The 20856-nt window shown below is 43.4% G+C and overlaps 1 protein-coding gene across 2 annotated transcripts in view; it reads left to right on the forward strand.

Annotated features, from left to right (window-relative positions):
• LMO4 (LIM domain only 4) overlaps positions 1–19633 on the forward strand; it is a 42202-nt gene extending 22569 nt beyond the window's left edge. For both annotated transcript variants that reach the window (XM_085602126.1, XM_085602127.1), the window contains exons 3-5: positions 1879–1975; positions 4142–4297; positions 18921–19633. In XM_085602126.1, the coding sequence (XP_085458252.1) occupies positions 1879–1975; positions 4142–4297; positions 18921–18929 (262 nt within the window). In that variant the 3' untranslated portion in view covers positions 18930–19633. The remainder of the gene's footprint in view (positions 1–1878; positions 1976–4141; positions 4298–18920) is intronic.
• Positions 19634–20856: the final 1223 nt, after the last annotated feature.

Here is a 20856-nt window from a genome sequence, read left to right on the forward strand (position 1 = left end):
TCGGGCTTCCCATTAAAAGCCATCTTAAGGGGCAGGTTTACTACTCTCCCTGTCGCGCAGTCGATACATTTAATAACAACTTACAGGCTATTTTCAATAAAGTGGCGACAGCAAATTAGTAGCTTTGAACATGACAAGCCTCCTCAGTGACGCCTGGATCGGCAGTGCGGGGCCATTCCGCCCCCTCTTTCCCACCTGCACCCCCGCTCTCCCACACTCACATAAGACTGGACTGTAGGCTCAAAGTCTTGAGCTCTAGGTAAGGGGGTGGGGGTGGGGGGGGGGAGGGGGGACTGCTCAGGGGCATGTTACCGTCGGCTAGGAGCCGTTCTCCCTCAGCTAGAGGTGGGCAGTTAGGATGGGCATTTCAAGACCGGCCCTCACCTCTGGAAGGCCAGTTGGGGGTTGTGCCAAAGGCTTTCAAATGCCAGGCCATTCTGTGAAAGAGTTTCCAGGCAGACCATTACCCTTTCGAAGGCCGGTAGGCACTGGACAAGGGCAGCGTCCCCTGCATGGAGGGCTCAGCTGCTAGTAACCCCCGAGCCCCAGAGGGGGGCAATCCAACTGTGAAGATGGGGATTTCAAGACGGGTCACTGCCTTTTGGAAGGCTGGTCAGTCAGTCGTATTCTGGGGACAGTGCGGAGCACAGCTTTCGTTGAAAATGTAAGCGTTTCTAGACAGGTCAGTAACTCTGTAAGGTTGATAGGGCTGGGGCGGTGTCAGTCCCTGTGGACTGGCACTGCTAGCCCTAGCGTCCTGTTAAAGGCACTTATTTTCTGTAAGACTGACTGGGAATTTCTTTGAAAAGGCTAACCCTTAATTGGTGGGGGTGGGTGGGCAGGGATAGTTTGGGGGTGCTGCACAATGCTCAGAGAGATTTTTAACTGTGTTCTTTCAGACCCCCATATCCCATACACTCCCACCACTCACTCTCCCCCACCCCACTGCATCCTCCTTTTTAGCTGCTGCTCATTTTACATCTCTGGTTTCAAAAAATGATGATGGCAAATTAAGCTCTCTGGGGCTCAGCCAGTTCTGTCCAAATGAAAATTCAATATTAATTAAAAAAAAGAGGAGGTGGCGCACATTTAAACACACTTAAGGCATTTGGTGTACATCCACCCCCCTCTCTCTCTCCCCTCCCCACCCTCATCCCTCTCCACCTCATGGCAGATGTTGTGGTCTCATTTGATTGCATAGGAAAACTGCAGCGATACAGCAAACACCCAGAGAGATATGATGACAAATGGGCCCAGATCCCGGCAAATTACTTTCTGCTCAAATCGAAATTTCATTCAGTTTGTTGCTAGCCGAGATGAAGTAATCTAAATTGTGGACTCAGGAGCAGATAGAGGGAAGTTGGAGCAAGCATTTCATTATCAAAAGAGAGAGAGAGGGAGAGAAGGTTAGGATGAAAGAGATGAGCAGGGGCAAATCTGTAGTGTTGACACCATGATTGAAAAGGTTAACCCATACACATTATATATCAACCTGGAGAGCCGAGCGATTCTAATGGAAACTCGGCGCTGATCGAGCTGCCCGGGAGTTTCAATACCCGGAGCATGATGTCTTCTTAGATATACAATCAAATCCCCTTAACCCTTGCGATGACTCATATCTCCAGATATGATTAAAGCGCCAGAAAGGACTTCTTCCTATCATTTCAAGGACACAATGCATTTAAACCCCAGTCATGAATTGTATCTGTTTTAGGATGAACCCAGGAATCTGATAAAGTGTGTGCTGGAGCAGAATGGCGCTTTATGCTTGGCGGGAGTTGTAACTCGTCGCGCGCTGCCCTCCTTGCGGCAAGTCGTTTTCCAGGGTGCTCACCTGTTTTGGCTGCGTTGCTAATGAGTTTCCCCTTCTGGTTTCAGGTTATTTGGGAACAGCGGGGCCTGCAGCGCCTGCGGACAGTCCATTCCAGCAAGCGAGCTAGTCATGAGGGCGCAGGGCAACGTCTACCATCTTAAGGTACGCCTTCACGGTCGGGATGTTTTCATTGACACCGTCTCGTGTTTGGAGGGCTTCTTCTGATCTGCTTTCTATGTCTTGTGTGTTTTATATTTTCATTTTTCTTTGTTTCCTCTTCAATTATTGCCACACCACTTGATGGTATTAGCTGTGACTCAGACTCAGTGTGCACTATGTGCGCCAGCTGCATCTCCCGCACAAATCACACCGAGATCAGTGTGTCCGATTTGCTGCTCACCTGTAAGGGATAGTGTTTGGCTGAAACTGGCATTTAAAGCATCACTGCTGCCATTGGAGTACACTGTTATTAGGAACACTCACCTGCAATCCTTGTGGGTGAAAAGTGGGCCTTGCTTGGTTACACTTTGCAGATCTTTGTGACATAGCTGTTTGGTGGTCTCATTATACATGACATTCTAGGTCCTGGGTTTTCAGCCTGAAAGTCCTTTGCATGCTGGGGTTTGTAGTTCTGCTTTTCTCCCTGGTGTAGGCACATTTTGATCAACATGTGCATAAATGTTGTCTTAAAGTCCAACATTTACTGGCAGTGTCACACATGACTTAGAACCGATTGACAGCTTTGGATCACACCTTGATGTGCTGGTGAGTTACCTCGGAGGGTTGTGTGCAGCTGTTTGGTGTGTATATAGACTAGATGATGGGTCTAGAAGAAAGCTGACCCGTGGCCTGCCACACTACCAACCAGACTTTCTTCCTTCTTGGAGTCTGTTCTTTGTTGCCGTGCTTGTCCAGAATCCTTTACTTGTTAGGAAAGGTGTGCACTGTGCTAAACATTTGGGTTCGCAGCCCATAGAAGACATGCATTTTTTCATGCTCTAAATGTCCAGTTATTCAACAGTGTACCGTATAATGGGATAGAGAGCTTCAACAGTTCAGTTATGCCGCAGTGTATTGTACAATGGGATATAGAACTTCCATGTGCCCAGTTATGCTGCAGTGCATTGTATAATGGGATATAGAGCTACCATGGGTCCAGTTATGCAGCAATGTGCTGTATAATGGGATCTAGAACTTCCACATGCCCAGTTATGAAGCAGTGCATTGCAAAATTGGATATAGAACTTCCCAATGCCCACTTATGTGCACTGCGTAATGGAATCTGGAACTTCCCCATGCCCACTTATGCAGCAGTGACCTGTACAATGAGTTCTAGAACTTCCAAAGGTCTAGTTTTACAGCAGTGTGTTGTACAATAGGATATAGAACTTCCCCATTTTCAATTATGCTTCAGTGCACCATATAAGGGGATCTATAACTCCCCTATGTCCACTTATGCAGCAGTGCACTGTATACTGGAATCTAGAACCTCCACAGGTCCAGTCATGCAGCAGCGTGCTGTATAATGGAATACAGAGCTTTAATGAGTGCTTGATGAGCTCTCTGTAATCTTTGTTCGATGTAAATCCAAGCAATGCCAAGCTATCGTTTAGTCTTCCTTGGTTGATAAATGAGTAATAATAACTTCACCTGTTAGCGCCCAGGCTAGGTAACTGTATAACTATGCTATGGAGGACTTACTAAAAAAAGAAAGTTACTTAAATATACTCAGTTTTGAATTTTGTTGTCTCATAAAAATGTTTCAACGTTATTTAAGCCTTACATGTTTTTGGTAGACTATACTTTTCCAGTGCTTTGCGGAACATGTGTGTCAAGCTTGACTTTCAGAGTAGCAGAAGAGTACATCTGGGAGTAGCAAATTGCACGCAGCCTCTGTGTTGCGGTTGTCTGCAGGAGGCCGCGGTGACAGCAGTTTGTGAAGAGTGCATGAGTCCCTTCCTCGTCATTGCAGTGGTTGGCCTTCCCTGTGGCCAGGCCTAATTTTGATATTTCACAGCTTCCTGGGTTTTCCCTGATTTCAGTGGTTCAAGCCTCACTCTATCAATTTTTGGAGCATAATTCTCCCGAAACATGAACATTGTTTGGCACTCCACTTTGGTGATTTATCCCCACTCCACTTCTTTTACTGAGTCTTAGGGTTTTGATGTAGTATTACACTGGGCTTTACATTATTTTTGGTAATATACTGTCATTTAGTGGCATGTTCTTATAATGTCCACTTGGGCTTGTTCTTGCCCATCTCTTTAAACCTGTACGTGACCGTTCTGCTGTCCGCGATGACTTAAACCGTGACGTTTTTGCTTTCAGTGTTTTACGTGCTCTACGTGCCGGAATCGGCTGGTTCCTGGAGACAAATTTCACTACATCAACGGCAGTTTATTTTGTGAACACGACAGACCCACAGCTCTCATCAATGGGCACTTGAATTCACTGCAGAGCAGTCCGCTACTGCCAGATCAAAAGGTGAACTTTTATATTCAATATTAGTCGTGTAAAGTCTTAACTTTTATCTTGTGTCGTTTGTAAAGGTTCTACTTCTCTGACTTCTTTCAGTTTTCTTTCAGCCACTTAATCCTCATGTGTATGTAAAACTGAACATAGTTAAGTATGTAAACTGGACATTTTGTCAAAGATCTGTTTTCTGGGTTTTTGTCTGCATCCTTGGTGCATTTCAAAAGGTGAATGAGCCCTTTGTATATTTAAGTTTCTGGATACACAAAGTTGTGTGCATTGTCATTTTACGTACACAAAAATAACTTCGCTCTTTCAGTAAACCCTGGATAGTCTGCGGTGGCACGATGAACGTTACCCATGCGTATCTGCTTACCAAAATACCAGATGAGTTAAACAAATAATTGTTGTTGTTTAACTAGCACACAGTAGAAGACGCATTAGATTTTCCACGGTAAACCTAAGTAGGCCTTCCTTGTGCACCAAATATACAATCTGCTCTGATGCAAAAAGTAGCCTGTTCTTAATTTCCACCCAACTATCAGCTTTGTGGTGAGTGTCAAAAAAATCTGCTAATGGATGCTACCTGCAGTGCTGGTTTTAATGCTGTGCACGCCACTAAAGCACAGGTAGTGCCTTCTAAGAAAGCTTAACCTTGGAAATAAAAATGCAAGACTACAGGGGCATGAAACAGGCACTCGGGTGTGCCTCATGAAAGCCCATCATGATAGGGCCACTATTGTTATTCGACACAAAATAACCAGCACTTTATGTACCTATGTCCTGCATTATTCCTCGGTTTCCTCCTTCCTATATACCGGTCACCACTTGCCACTTTCAAAACTTGTGAATGAGGAGGAGCGCTTAAATATTGCTTTAAAGACCGAAGCAGCAAATTATCGATAGAGCCTTTTCTAGCAGATAGCACGAAGAAACACTTTCCAACAAGGACTACTGATACGACTAATTCGATAACTCGCTGTTCTCAAAAGGGATTGATCCAAGTCAATTGAACCAATCAATCGTAGAAAAATCTAAAGTGTTGGATAGTTTAGCATGTTAATTCACATCTGGTGAAAATCAAAAACAAGCTAAATGTTGTGGTAAAGTGTGTCTGGTATGCTTGGAAGAAGGTAGATTTTCTTGCTTCTATGTCCTAATCCGCCACTACGAAAGGTACTCCTTCCCTCCCCCTTATGTCAGAATATGTGTTTATTGGAAAAAAAAAGGATCAGTTATCGGTGCTCAAAGGTCTAAAGAGCGACAGTCTAATGAACCATTGTACAGTGAGTAAACAGATTGCACCCTGTGGCAAAGACCGCTGGGAGGAAGGGTTTGTTGAGGTCCCAATTTGTACATCTAGAAATTGATTACAAGTTAAACAGTGGAGAATGGTCTACATCTGCCTGTCTGCATGCATTGTTGATGTGTGGAACATAGAACATGGTAGATTGTAGTCACTTGTAAAGAAGGTCTTCGTTGGGCGTGAGCTGGCTTAATGGTACTTATTGAAATAAGGAGGTATGTTGTGTCTTTTTGTCTGGATCTCAAAGAAATTGATTTTCCATTGGCTTGCTGTGACAATTATTGCTCATTAGAAATGAGGCTAAATGACCACATGAAATGATACAGTTCAGGGTAAGTCAGACTGATGTGGCTGTTGTAGAGTTCTTCTAAGCTCTGCAACTATGCTGGGAATGGTAGCAAACGTACCCAATCGTTTTTGTTGCCGAACCAGAATACTTTTTTTTTTATATATACAAGAAGCCTAAAGGCTAGATGTGCTGTAAGGATGGTGATTTTGTTATTCAAAGGTGTCTTGATTTGCTACACAAATGAAACCATGATTACTGGTAGGACTAAGCCATGGTGCTCTCTGGAGAGCCAGGGTTTCAGCTATCAGGTCGGAGGGAGAGGGGAGAGGCAGCTGTTCCTTCTATAGGATCTGCAAATTTGCTGTCTGGCAATTCTGACTCCATGTATACTTGGGGTGAGTCCCATGATTGATTGATCCTCCAGGTAGTTGTAACATTTGTTGCAACATGTGGACTGGACACTACCCTGGCGATACATCTGTGATGTCAGGCTTCTTCACAAAGGTTGTACTTATGAGATTGGAAAGAATAAGCTAGTCAGTGGTGTTTGAATTGCTTTGAAGGCATTTTCATGCCTAGCTGACAGTTGCTCACCTGACAGAGCTGAAATCATGAGTAAATTTGCTTATGGGTAGAGTAAAGTGCACAGGAGCACTAGATGGAGCATTTATGCTTTCAGACCTCACCTGTGACCCGTACATTAATCGATGTGTTGGAACCGAATTTGAAATCAGCATGTATCTCCAGGGTTATTTGATGATGACACAATCTGCTGTTTTGCTTCCATTCTCCACATTCTTCTTATTGTGGCACCCAGGAACTGATCTGGAAGGCTTGCATCTGATGCATCTCCCTCAGTAGAGTGTGAAAGCATTGCACACTTTCATTTTGAATATGATGATGGGGAAACATTGAATTTGTAGCCGAATTTCAAAGAGCCGCATGGAGATTACGATAAAGACATCTTCTTGGATGATGGGTCGGTAATGTTTCAGACAAGGAAAGGTGCCTCTGATACGAGTTTTGAGAACCCCAGCTCTTTTTGAATGGACAGTTTCGATCAATTTTAATATTTCCATTTCTTGGCACTGCGAGCAAATGCGCTTTGATAACTGCTGCGCCTAATTTGTAACAATTACTGTCAAGCTCTCGCAGAGACCGCTCGCTCCACCCTGGTTCAGGAACGAGTGAATAGATGACTCCTGCACCCAATTTTATTCACATCATATTTCATACTGATTATGTATTGATGACATTGACTCATTTACTCTTTAGTGCACCACTTGCATCGATATTAAATCTTATTGACCACCGGCGAATTTTAATTTCAGATTGCTGATAGATTTTTCCATCAGCTCTGATGGTATATTTGACTTTTCCATCATTAACTCAGGCAATCGCATGGCACTGAGTTATTGCGTTGAAACAAAAAGTGTACACTTCAGATGTAATTCTTTATAGATTTACAAGGGCTAATGCCTCTACTAGGGATCCCAAAACTAACATTTATGTGCAGAAATTGTTCGGTGGTACAAAAATCCCTGAAACATGTCGACTCTTCCTCAGCACTACATCAGAAAGAAGTTTGTTTCTGACATGCTTTCACGTACAAATGCGATGTCATCACTTTACGGTCATCCACTTTGGATGAGCTATGTTTTTTTGTTGGTTTTTTTTTTTTTTTTTTGGTTGGTCGCACCATTTTATGTTTATTTTCTGCATTGAAAGCACTCTGCCCCTTGCTTAGGGTTGCTCTAGGACATCATTTTATGACATGGCTATCCAATTTCAAACTATAGACCTTTACCAAGGGATACCCAACGTTTTTCCATGAAGCTTGGAGTTGTACCAGATTTTACGCTGCCTCTGTTACTTATTGTATGCTCATGTATTGTGGCTACTCGTATCGCCTGGCATGGCCCTGGCACCCATGATAAGTGTTGGACGCTCCTAAATTAACGCATCCTTCCATGAAGCCACATAAGCTGCCATTTTGAGTTTTACAAGTAAACATGACTCGACATTACTTGTTCTGCATTCATTAGTTAAGAGTATGTTTTTACAAGAGAAAGAGAGTTGTGCTTGTTTGCAAAATCTATATGTGAAGGGAATCCTGGGCTACATTTTCAAGACAATTGATCAGAGATGACACTGGCTCCTAAGAGGAGGGGTCCTCCTCAGTTAACAGGAGAGTGACCATAAGTATGAGATACACAGAGGTATATAAATGCATTTTGAGCTCATTCTGCTACAGTGGTTCAAAACTACACATTTTTACCCCCGAAAATAACTCCAAACTCTGCTGCTGTTAATTGAATTCGAACTAAATCAAATATTTACTCAAGTTGTTGTCCACTTTTAGCTTGTGATGGAACGTGCAGCTGTTGAAGCATAAGCTTTGGAGTGTCTGCATTATTCAAAAATCTACATGCACATAAAATGGCTTTAAATATATCACTGTATCTGCCTTTTCTAAATTCAGGGAGTGTCCCTCCTACTACATTTAAGTCTCCTCTTTCTTGTATTAAGACAGCTCAATACGATTTGCTACTGCGTATCACAGTGCAGTTTTTCTCCATTTTAGATTCTGATGAATCCAATATTTTCTGATTCGGTGACAAATTAAAGGTATACCATCCTGCAGGAGCATTTGGAGTGCCTGTTTGGGGCTAGCGCAAAGTTATATCAGCCAATGTGTGATTAAATGTCAGATTTGGCTTCACCCTCACTTGTGACTAGTTGAAGGCTACAGATGTCACCTTTAAGAGTTCGGGGACGCGTTTTGTTAGTACTGTTACTACCCGAGTGCCCTTTCAAGTGTCCATCGGAGAGGACCTGGTATAGGGTAAGGTCTGATCGTCCAAGGAGAGTTTGTAAGCTGCGAACAAGTGTCTGAAATCATGGTCTGATCACCGACCTTAAGCTTTCTTGAAAAAGACTGAATTCAGTGGTGATGCGCGATGTGCAAAAGAAAGGCGAGTCGCTAACGACGGTTTTGATTGCTGACACAGTTGATGAAACTAATGAGCAAGTTCAGTAGCAAGTACCGCACAATGATGGGAGGAAATGAAAACAAATGTTTGCTCTCCAGGCAACAGTGTGATTAAATTGTTCTAGTCAACCTCCACAACGACCAGCATTGGGGGAGGGACACTTCTTGGTGTTGTTTTTTTTTATTTTTTATGTTTTGTTATAAAAGTGCGGTTACTTTCAGCTTTCACCATCATCTTGTCCTGTAATGCCTACTTGGCAGGGATGGGTTAGATGTGGCCTTTTTCGTGCTTTACATAATGTTCCTGTGATGTTCTTACACTTTCAAAATGGACCGTACAGCAAGTAAAATACATTTCACAGAATTTAAAATCTCAAATGACAGTTCTGCAATCATTTTCACACATTTTAATCATGCTTCTGCTTAGATTGGTCTCGGGGTCTGTTTTCTATTATTTTACTCCTAATGGGTCCTCTCCTTCTCCCCATAGAGTACTTGCCTTCTTGGTAAAATGAAATTCTGTTCTACAGTGTGATTTACCACATCCCTTTCTTTTGGGCCCACCCACTCCCCTCGTCTCTTTCTGATGTCACTCAAGTGACCCATCTCTTTTATGGTTTTCAACAGGTATTGCTGAATCGTACGGATTTACCAGCATGCTCATTTATCCACTGCTATGAAACAGATGCTTAAATCCTGTTTTCATCCCCTACGCTTTCTTCTTTGCCTCACCCCAAAATAATCCCCGGCAAACATGCATGGCGAATTTTCTCGTCATCACCATTGTGATAATCGGATCTGAAAAATTCTTGGTCTGTGTCTCTTCTGTCTTTGAAGATGTTCCAGTTCTCTCTCAGTGCATATGTAGTTGGGTACAGAGTTGTGTACTTGTAGTTAGGAACGAGTCCCATATTGGCATTTGTCTCAATTTAAAGTTAATTTGTTCCATTCCGTTGGCTTTTGGAGCTGGTGGCGATCTGGCACCAAACTTCTCGGTAAATCCAATGAAAAGTAATCTAGAAAGGACTTTACTGAAAGTGATCTCTGAAGCAAAGGTGCAAAACAGTGTAAATAAGCATTGAGTGTAATTAAGCACGTGCTCAAATAAGCCACTTAGTGGAATAATATAAGATTTCCTGGAATACTAGAGCCAATCCTACAGCAGAATATTGAAAAATGCAATAATTAATTGGGCTAAACCATACTTTACGTTTTCATTTTAGAGTTCTGGACATCTGATTCCATAGACCCCGACTGTTAAAAATAGTCAAATCTCCGTTGTGCACCAGGCAGGTACAGCTGTATGGGCACAAAGGTATTTTCTTTTAGTTTGTGCTTGGCTTCATCAACCGGCTCGTATACACGTTTGCAGCTGAGCTTGCTTGTCAGCAGGTAAATTGATCAGGTACTTGTTTTCAGTACTTTTAATACTTTTGGGTGCAAACAGTGTACAAATCGAATTACAAATAAAATTACAATTGGTCATTAAACATTATAATCCCATTACTCAGCGTGATGCAGGCATAAAACTAAGGATGCTAGACATGCTGCATACAGATGAAACTGAGGAATTCTGCTTTTAAGTTCCACAGGAACTCCATTAGTAACATAAGATGGCATTACGACAGGTAGTGGTCATGGGGATTAAAAAGTGCACTCTACATATGACTTTTCTCTTCATTTTGGCCGGGCGACTATTGATCGCCAAACCATATTTATTAAATGAAATCAATTCCTCTGTGGTCCTAATGGGCAGGAACTGTGTTTATAATGGACTCTGACAAGTTTTATGGAGATCTAAAATGCCATTGTGTGAGAGGGATCAAGGCTGAGAGTTGGCAAGAGTACAAGCCATGCACTTCAGCCAATGCACCTCTTTAATGTTTTTTTCGACGAACTTTAAAATATCAAATAGAAAGGTTAGACTTCCTGCTTATCCTGTGAGATATATGCATTACAACCACACCGCCTCCATTAGCTTCTCATGTGCTTCCTGGATCTGACCATGCTTTTCCACTTCAGCGATGATGCTGTTTCATCACAATACTGGTCTTAAAATTCCTGTCCCTACAGTGCTCAAGGTAGTATACTAGGCCACCGTGGCCACCTACAGGAGAGTGAGAGTGGTCACACATTGGAAACACACTGAACTGCTCGATTGTGCCTGTAAGTGGTCCCTTTCCCCTACATCTTTGTAATCACTGTATTGTTAGTGATTTTTTTATATTTTTAATATATTGTTTTCTTCCCTGGCATAGTTGATAATGTCTCTTTGTGTTTTGCCCTTCAGTTATTTTTCTTTGAATAAGGCAACCCACCCTGCGAAAGCTAAACCTGACCCTAGTGGAGGTTCTGGGTGTAGATGGCAAAAGAGTGCCGCGTGAAAATGTTCAAGTCAGAACCATTTTGAGTTATTGTAAGTGAATCCCATTTCATTGTTTTTGCACCATTGCAGACCGTGACCCATCTTGTGCAAATCTTGTTTAGCCTCGCCATAAAGCCGATAGATGGCCTCGACTGCTAGAACGCTTTTCCCTCTGAGAAGGAGCACTGTTAACCCCAGGCATGTTTCATTCTGGGCCTCATCAGTTTGCACCAGCTTGACTCGCTTTGGCACAGTGAGCCCAGGACCCATCGCCCAGAATACGCATACAAATCAGTGTAACGCTCTTGCCACAAAAGGAATGGATGTTTTGGCACAGGCAAGCTAAACTGAGGGGATGGAAGGCATCCAGAGCAATTATCCACGGTTCAAATTACATCGAACATCTCTATCCATTTCTTGCTGCCTGAGGGGCGTATGAGTATGTACATGTCTGCAATAACCCAGACTGAAGGCATTCACGTTCAGCACCCCAGCATTTTGATGGGCTAAGTTATGGTATTTTGTGAGTAGCTGGGCAATAGCTCCTAAAATTACCATAATTCATGCCCAGTGTTCCTTCACCGCATTTTCTGTGGGTGTGTTTGACGTGGTTGGGTTAATTGATTAAGATCATGATGACCACGCTGAACCTCGAAGCTAAGCAAGCAGACAAGAATATAGAATATCTTGAACAGTTTTGCTTAACTCCTGAGGATGAGGGAGACGTGTAAACTTCTGTGCCCTCTACTTTGCTCTAAAGATTGGTATACAGCCAGCATACCTTTTTCAAAGGCCTGGCTGAAGTTGATGTGGTTGACGCAAAACTGGCCAAAATGAGGATCCACAGAGCAAGGTGCTGACTTGGGATCGGACTAGTGGCGGAAGGGATGGGCATGTCCGTATTGTTGCACAGGAGTTCTCCATACTAGAATAGCGAGGCCCTATATTTTCAATGGGCTCCTGCTTGCAAAAAGGTAATGGCCTTCATTCAGTTCACCTTCGGGCTTCAATATCTGCTGGAATGATAGTCGTGTGGACTGCTTCAGGGATAATAAAGATCTCGTTTGCCATCCTTGCACCTTCCTGGTCCTAAAACAAGGCTCCCATGTTACTCCTTTTATATTCACAGAGTGGATACATAGATTTAGAAACCAGACCGATGCAATCCTGTAAGAAAATATATCTCCAGGGTGTTTTCTCCTTAACCCTATTCAAACTCTTCCCATCCTGTATAGTTCTGTTGATTCTATAGTGGCCCTTGAGGCACACAACAGCTGCAGGGCCAAGTGCCCGCATGTCTGAGCTTTCAAACAGCTGGACCAAAATGTGACTGCAAGGGCCAGGTTAATTGTTGCGGTAATATCAACCCAGCAAAAACTGATGCCCCAGACTGCGGTATCACAGCGCCGTCCTGGGTTCCACCCCTCGGAGTGGGTTAGAATGCAGTAATACCAAGGTTTTTCACTTTTTTGAATGTGTAAAACTTTTAGGTTTTATCGTGCAAAAACGTGCAGTGAAAAACCTGCCAGTGGCCTAATTGCCACCCGATTTGTAATCCCGGTTTAAGCCGAACCTGGTTTTACGTGGGATTTTAAATAAGGCCATAAAAATCGAATGCGGGGTGAAGGCGTGCTCGCTCAATGGCAGCCGTGGAGCAGCGTCGCCTAGAGGTCCTCGTGCACACTCCGGAAACAGTTCTCATGAAGGTTGCTATACGTGTGCGCGGTGGAATGCCGCTTAATTAACCATGGATTTGTTTATTGAAGCCCAAGTTATAATGGATTGCGTGGGGCGGTGCACAGGCCCACCATGAGAACATTTTAACGATTTCAAGCTTCTGTTTGCCCCCCTCCTCCAGTAAGCAAAGCTTACATTTTTAGCATTTCACGGTAGCGTTTTTTTTCCACAGTTCTGTTTTTTATTGTCTGGCCGGCCTCATAACAGAAGGAGCATTCCTTCAGGTTTTGTGCTCGCGAGAAAGGTCATTTTCTCACAAAATGACTGAAGGGAGGAAGTTGCCCACGAAGAGCGCTGTAACCCCGAAATATCTAACGAAATAAATCTACCCGCCAGCCCACTGCGAGCCTGATTGTGTTTTGCAAACAGGATGTGGTGGGTAAAGCGCGGCAAGGCCCACGGCAGTAATTGGGGTCCGTGGGGTTGAGCACCCGCACCGAGCAGCGGGGCGGGCCAGCGCTTCTGCGCCATGTATCCTGGGTGGTATTGAACCCCACTGACTGGTAGGTTTGGAACGACACTTTTAATTGCAAACGGCGACACACAATGCTCTCTCAACCCGCTGCCTCCATTTTACGATTTTTTTTTTTATATAACAAACACAGGCCTCACAGAGAGGAGATTTTAGCGTCACCTGCTTGAAAACGGAGACCTGCCTTCAAGGAAACGCCCCCAGCAATCTCACGGATCATTACACACACTTCTCAAGCTTTTCGTTTTTCTGCAGCGCCCATTAACTGCGGATAAATATGAAGTGATCTTTGCCTTTTTTCCCGTCCTGGTAGTGCTTGTAAAAATGGAGCGTCTTCTAGTTTACGTGTCACTCTGCAATTCCCTTGCAGTTCCATAATTGGTGTTGTCGGTGTCCAGTGTAGGACATTTGATGCTCATTTATTGAATATGCTTACCGGCTGCTACCTAATCTCTTTGTTCTGGACAGACAAATTACCTTTCTCACACTGAGCTTCAACCCCAGGGAATTAAACTTCCAAGCTTCAAGCGCTTTAATTAGCTCGAAAGTGTGTGTGTGTGTGTGTGGGGGGGGGGGGGGGGGGCGGGGGGGCTGCGTTAGCAGTGAGCGGTGTGCAACTTGGATAAAGTAAAGGCAAAAAGAACGCCGGGAAAGCTTTAGATGGACTTTCAAACCCATAAATGTCTGATGAAAACTATTCCTTTTCGATGATTGCAGGCATTACAGGACGTGAAAGTCCACTCCAGTTGCCAAGGGCTAGAGTTTTAGCCAGCTTGGCATTTTTAATTATCTCCATTCATTGCCACCTCCGTGTGAAGGCTCATGGTTCTATCATGCTTTGCTCAAGTTGCATTAGCTAACATTGCAAAAGAAGAGTTTCAAATGAAAAAATACCAAAATAGGATATGAAGGTTCTGTGTGAATTAACTCCCCTGTCTCTGACCACACTTTATTTTGGAGACCACATAAGGATGCAAACCTCAGCAGATTGTATTTGTATAGATGAGGCGCTTGCATTTTAATTCAATACATCTCCTTAATTGGAAGGACGTTTCAGAAGACTTTTAAGACCATACCCTTTCTCCCTTGTTTGAATTCAACATCCTTGCCTCTTTACATGATGTTAGTCTATAATGGTGTTAAATGCAAACAATTATTTTATAATCCAAATTTACTTTCAAAGACATTTTTTGAAATATTAGATGCACTTCTACAGTCAGGAAAGCAGGTATTGTGTTTCACAGAGACCTTTTCTCATTGTTGCCATTTTTGTGGCACCCTCAAATTATTGGCCTGACTTGAACAAAGCTGGTGAGGTTTGCCCCTTACGAAAGAAGAAACTTTGCCATGCCCTGGTTTGTAGGCCAAACAGATAACTTTGCAGGATACTTTATTCTCCCCTGGAAACCACTGAACTAGGATATGGGTTAAAAGGGGACCCCCAACCACTAATTGAGCTTCTGAAGCCCTTCAACGCCTCGTCAAGAGTAACACATGGAATATAAAAGCAATTTAATTTAAACCTGCAGTGGACACAAAATATACACCACAAATCAATACAACAAGCTGCCTTAATCTAAGTGAAAATTGCAAATATCCTCATAGATGCTCCTCTGGCCTCAGGATTAAACGTAGGTTCTGGTTTTGGTAGTGATAGCCTGAGGCGGCAGCCCTGCCCTGGGTGTTAAAGGGATAAATGCCATCCTAATAACAGTTTTTTTTCCTCGGGTTTTGCCGAAGCATGTCGGAGTTCTTCAGGCCATATTGTAGCCGGCTACAGATCCGATCACTCTCCTATGACCGTTGCGTACTTCGTGTCATCCAGTGGCTGACTATCCAGTCTCACACACTGCCAACATGCTATACTGGAGACAGTCTAATGGCGCGCCTCGAATCTCCATCCCAAGCCCACTGAACTGAGGAGCATCTGGGTGTTCCTCAGTTTATGCGTAAAAGTTGGAGGTGATGTTTGTTGTTAATGGCGGCCAGTGGGTGAAAATAAATGACCTGCTGTTCTTCAGAACTCCAGGTGAAGAGGTTGGTGTTGGTGGGGTGGGGGGGGGGGTCTACTCTTTGAAAGCATATAATAAGGTGGGAGGTCACCCAATCCTTGACGATCCTGGCCTGGCTAATCTCTTAAAGATGCAAAGGAAAATGATAGTCTGTATTAAAAAATGGTTGATAGATCAAAAAGTATAAAGGCGGCGATACCACTTTGTCGGCTGCCATCCTAAGCTCATGGAGGGCGACAACCAAGATGATTGGGTTCCACTATTGGGTGGTATCCCGCTGGAGCCCATTGATAACAGCAAACAGAGAGCACCCGGAAGGAGATAGATTGGGTGAAAGTTCAAATGTTCATCCAAAAGTAAAGAGGGTTTCTTTAGGAGTGGTATAACAAATACTTGCTTGATGCAGAAGCACTCAACAATGAGATGTTAATTACTTCCGGGAATGCAGTGCCTAGAGCCATAAAAGTGTTACAACTCCACATCGCCAGGCAAGGGTCCAGAGAAGACCCAGATTTAATCCTCATATGCCAACAGTATTATCGTTCAACTCTGGAGTACTCATTCGCCCCCAGTAAGGAAGGCAATGGCCTGAAAATTAATTTCCTTTTTCTATGGCGCTGACTGAGTTGGCCCTCTTTTAATTAAACTTGGACCTGCAGTGGCTTAGCATAAACAGACACCTAAGTTCTCAGACCTTTTACCCATGGGAGCACTGGTTCAATTCAAACCTCTGCAGATGCAAGTCTATGCAACGAGTTGTGCAGTCGCTGCCCTGCTCCTGGTGAATAATGGTGTTTGTTTTGATTATTGGTGCATGCCCCGCTCCAATCTAAGTAATCGTGAAAATGAAATGGGGTCGGCCTCAGTGGAAAGTCTAAGGTACGTCATGTCTAGTAGATCGGTTTCCTTTTCATTACCCTTTGTTTTACCCATGGTCTTCAAAAACAAAGCACGTAGTGTAAATAACCTGTTTCTGTGGCTTGAAATATTACGCTGCTTATGGTGCAATGATCTGAGGCTTGCTAGTCTTATGTCTGCACTACTCCGCCACTCTCCAGTTCGCACATTCTTCTCACACCATCCCCCTTTCTGAAAACCCATTTAAAAATAAATGGAAGACATGAAAATTGAATGAAAATGACAAAAGAGCAGAGACCGCTGGAGAGGGCAGAAGGTTTGCAGGGAGAGAGGCAGTGATGAAGGGGAGAACCTGCTATTATGTACAAAGAAATGCTTTTCCAACAAGCCAGATAGGTGTAAATAGAACTTTCCTTATCTCGGCTTTTTTGTTGGCCATTTGTCACTCTGATCTCTTGGAATCTTTTAGACTTTATCGTGGAAAGACGGCGAACGGTGGTGGCCAAAATTCTATCATTGGTATTTTATTATTTGTTTACTGTACCCACCCAGAGCTAAGTGCACCCCTTTATCCTTACAAATCAGTTCTTCAGTGTGCTCTTTCTTTATGAAGATACAATTCTGGCCAATCTGCTCTCTCATTGGCATTTACCACGGCAGCCAGTGCTGTTGTCTGTGAGAATAAGGATCACACCCAAGATTATTTTCCAAACTGTGCAACAAATGGTATTTAGAAGTGTCCAGATTATTAAACTATATTTTTCATATCGGTTGCTTCTTTCCTCCTCCACAAATATGTAATCGCTTCACATTTCAGCTAGCCATTGTCCGTATACATCATGGATGGAACGACTGGAACACAACGTTAAAGAGGAACTGAAAAGGAAGCTTTTTTTCTCTCTCAATGAACCTAACTGGGCAATCTCTGCTCTGAAAAGATGTTCACGCGGACATTTTAATCTACGGCGATTTTGAATACGTCCTCTCTGTAACGTCTCACATTCATTACATAAATGCCATAACCAAATGGACTTGCTTAGCTCTGGTGTCTGCATCACACTCTTCAGAATCATGTACCCTAACATTTAAATTGGGAATAAGCCCCCCCCCCCCCCCCCCATCCTTAAAAAGAGGTGTGCAGGGATTCCAGTCCTCCCCTACGCGCCCACTGGAGAACAGTCTGGAAGTAGGGTGTGTCTCTCCCAGTCGATTAAAGGGATCTTTTCAGATGTACCCATAATGTTGAAAGACCGGCACGCTTGGCAAGTGAAGGGTCTCAGAAATGGTAAAATGATTTAGCTTTGGAACCTAGAAATCCACCTCGGAATAGAAGGCTGAAGCCGGGTGATTAGACTTGTCTTCAGCCTCAGTGCAACATCAAAATTTTTGACCTTTTATAAACGCCACTGCCAAATTTCTGTAACTTTCACTAAAAATGATGCTGCGTTTTCTACCTCATTTGTGATATGAAATTTGCTTAGTGTAGATTACTTTTGTGCCTAATAAGGGCTTGCCTCTGCATATGATCTCCCTGCTTTTTGATTTCTCAAATTCCATTTCTTCTTAGTTACTTTTTGGTTTAATTAATTCGCTTTCACTGTTTTTTTTGTTTTGTTTACTGTTTTACATCTAAAGGTATTCTAAGCTAAAGTTAATGTTTTACCCTTGTCATGTGGTGTACAATTGATAATTTAGCTTTATGGATCATTATAGCAGGGTATATATACCCTCCCTGAAAGGCCGCCGCTCATTTGCCTCCTGCCAATAAGTGCCTCCCGATTAGCTACACTGGAAGTCTGTTTTGTCCAGGAAGACATTTGAACATTAAATTAACATTAAAATACTCCGCGAGACACTAGGTGTAAGACTCACCTTGGGTTGTGGCTTTTCCCAGCTTCCTCTTACAGCTGACGTCAGTTGTTGCTGGGGCGTCGGTGGCGGAAACGGCCTGCCATTGAGAGCGTACGCCCACTGAAGGAAGAGACCAAGCCTCTTTTTCACTGCCAAAGTGCGCGCGCTCCTGCAATTTGACAGGGCACGGGGACAAGCGAGTTCTGCAGAAGTCTGTCTCCCACTTATGACGTGGCCCCTGGTGTCACTGCTTTCTTTATAGGGACTGCATGTGCCGGGGGGTGGAGAGGGAGTGGAGGAGGAAACCACGCATTCTAGCCCTCCGCTCTTTCTCACACACTTCCTCACTCGAAATCGAGAGGCAGTAAGGCATTAAATTGTGGATGGAAGCTGGCTTACTCTAGTGTTTTAGGCCAGTGTCACTCCATTGCCTTCAGAGGAGCTCTCCGTGCTCCACTGTTCTGATAGGAATATTAAAATTAAAATGGGAATGGTGCTGGCAGGGGCATTGTTTACCATAAAATGCATTCAACGTATATTTTAAATCCTAGAGGAGCTAACAAATGCAACCCACCCACATAGGAAGGCCCTTCAAGGTGGCACTTCCTAGATTGAAATATTTTCTCTGCCTTAGATTTGTGTTGACTAATGTATGCCTGAAGTGGATTGAAATAACATAAACTCCTTTACATGTGTTGTGTTGGGCGCACATGCAACATTGCCGCTAAATTCTCCTATCTTTCTGTCTTTCAGGTCTGTTAAAAGGTCAGAGGAATGAGAAATGTGTGCCTTCATCTCAGATTTTGTTCATCGCAGATGGATGCCATGTGTCTCCGCGGACGAGTCGAGTCACCTTTGTAGCTGGCCGCCGCGCCGGCTCCATGCCATTGCACCTTTACTCTTGACTGCCCTCCCCACGTTTTTCGGTGTATTAAAATGACTGAAGACGAGCATTAAGGACTCTATGAACCTGTGCTAATGGGAGACTGTCGAGCAACCGCAGAAGAGATCCACCGAGGACATTTTGAGGGAAAAAATGACTAATGATGCTAATTAAAACAAGCATCGAAATCGGAGTCCTACCCTTGTTATCAATTAGCAGGGCACAGGCCAGGGCGCGCACCCCCTGTTTTTACCTTGACAACATTCTCTTCGCTCTTTGTATATTTAAGTGTTGTAAGGAAACGTGTTTCAATCAAACTGAACATAAGATAAAAGAAGATCTGTGGCTTTTGTGGTACCCGTCACAATCACGTCTATCTAGCTCTGTAAAATACAATCTATGTATGCATGTACCTGTTTTCATCAAATGTTGCTACTTCCCATACTAAAAATGGCTCATAGCAGCTACTGTGTAGAAATTTTCACCTACTTGCTGAATGAAGACAAATCTTTTATTTGTGATATTTTCTGAGGCATTTGCTCTAGTATGGTGTATTTAAATAATAAAATCTAAAATGACATGATTTTGTTGGTTTGTTGACTAAATTTACCATTTGTAGGAGTTTAGATATTCAACTGCAGCTATTTATTCTAATATGGAAAGTTCCATTGTTTGATGGCCGCATCTCAGGAGTTTACGCTATAAGCATGTAGTGTTTTAACTAGCAGTAGCAGCCCAGCGAATTCTACAACTTGTATTTTCACTTTTATCATTGCAAGCATGGACTTCAATCTCTGTATTGAAAGTGCAGTTTCTTAAGGAGCCAAGACTTGCTGAGTGTGTTGTACAGGACTTAGCCCCCTTGGCAGCTCTGAATTTAGGTTCCACTTTTATTTGGTTATCTACTGAAGCAAATTAATAACGTTTTTACGCAATAGTTTTCCAGTAAACTGATGGCTAATTAATTCTAATGGGAAGGCTATTGAACTAGTTATGTTTGTTTCCTGCATTAATATGGCCAGAGAGTCGCTGATGTCTCATGGGTACTTAACATTACCTACCAAACATCAATGTCAAAGACAATGTCATGAGCCCATTTCTTATTTCTTTGGGTTAAGGGTTGTAAAACCCCTGGCCATATTTATTATTTTTACACACAAAACATTTTCATAGCAACATTGTGCACAGTAACCTCCTTATTTACATCTTCCTTACAAGTGAGACCTAGCCATAACTGAGACACCAGTACATGGGAATCACCTAACCATAACAAGTCTGTTCCTGTGCAACCAACAAAACTCCATAAATGTTCCGTGTGAGATCAAGACTGGCTCTGTGCCCCTTCCATTACACCTCCTGTGTCCCAAAGGATGGGGCCCTCCTTGTGAGAGGGCCCCACCTTCCCTCCCGTATTGGGAGCTCTCCTGCCTCGGGAGTTCTTGTGCAGAGTGCCTGGCTGCCCCTAGGATACCTACTGTGGGCACCCCTTACACCCAGGTTCTTCGTCCCCCATGGGTCACTGCTAGCTTGTGACAAAATGCTATTGCGTGGGTGGTTGACAGATAAGGACAGCGTGTCAGCGACCGCCCGAACCCCTGCAACCTCCTTTCGACTAGGTGGTAGCACACATTGCAGGGTCCAGTGACGCTGATGTTAAATTTGGTATAAAAAAGAATGCTGTAAAGGGACCCGAAGTGCACCCCTCCCCACAATCTTGACCTCACCCACCCCAGCTTAAATACAACAACTCCAAGAAAACACAATCCATTGAATGCTGAAAGAAAAGTGTTAAGCATGACATTATAT

Source organism: Triturus cristatus, chromosome 4_2 (assembly GCF_964204655.1).
Source record: "Triturus cristatus chromosome 4_2, aTriCri1.1, whole genome shotgun sequence".
In the NCBI taxonomy this organism is placed as follows: domain Eukaryota; kingdom Metazoa; phylum Chordata; class Amphibia; order Caudata; family Salamandridae; genus Triturus; species Triturus cristatus.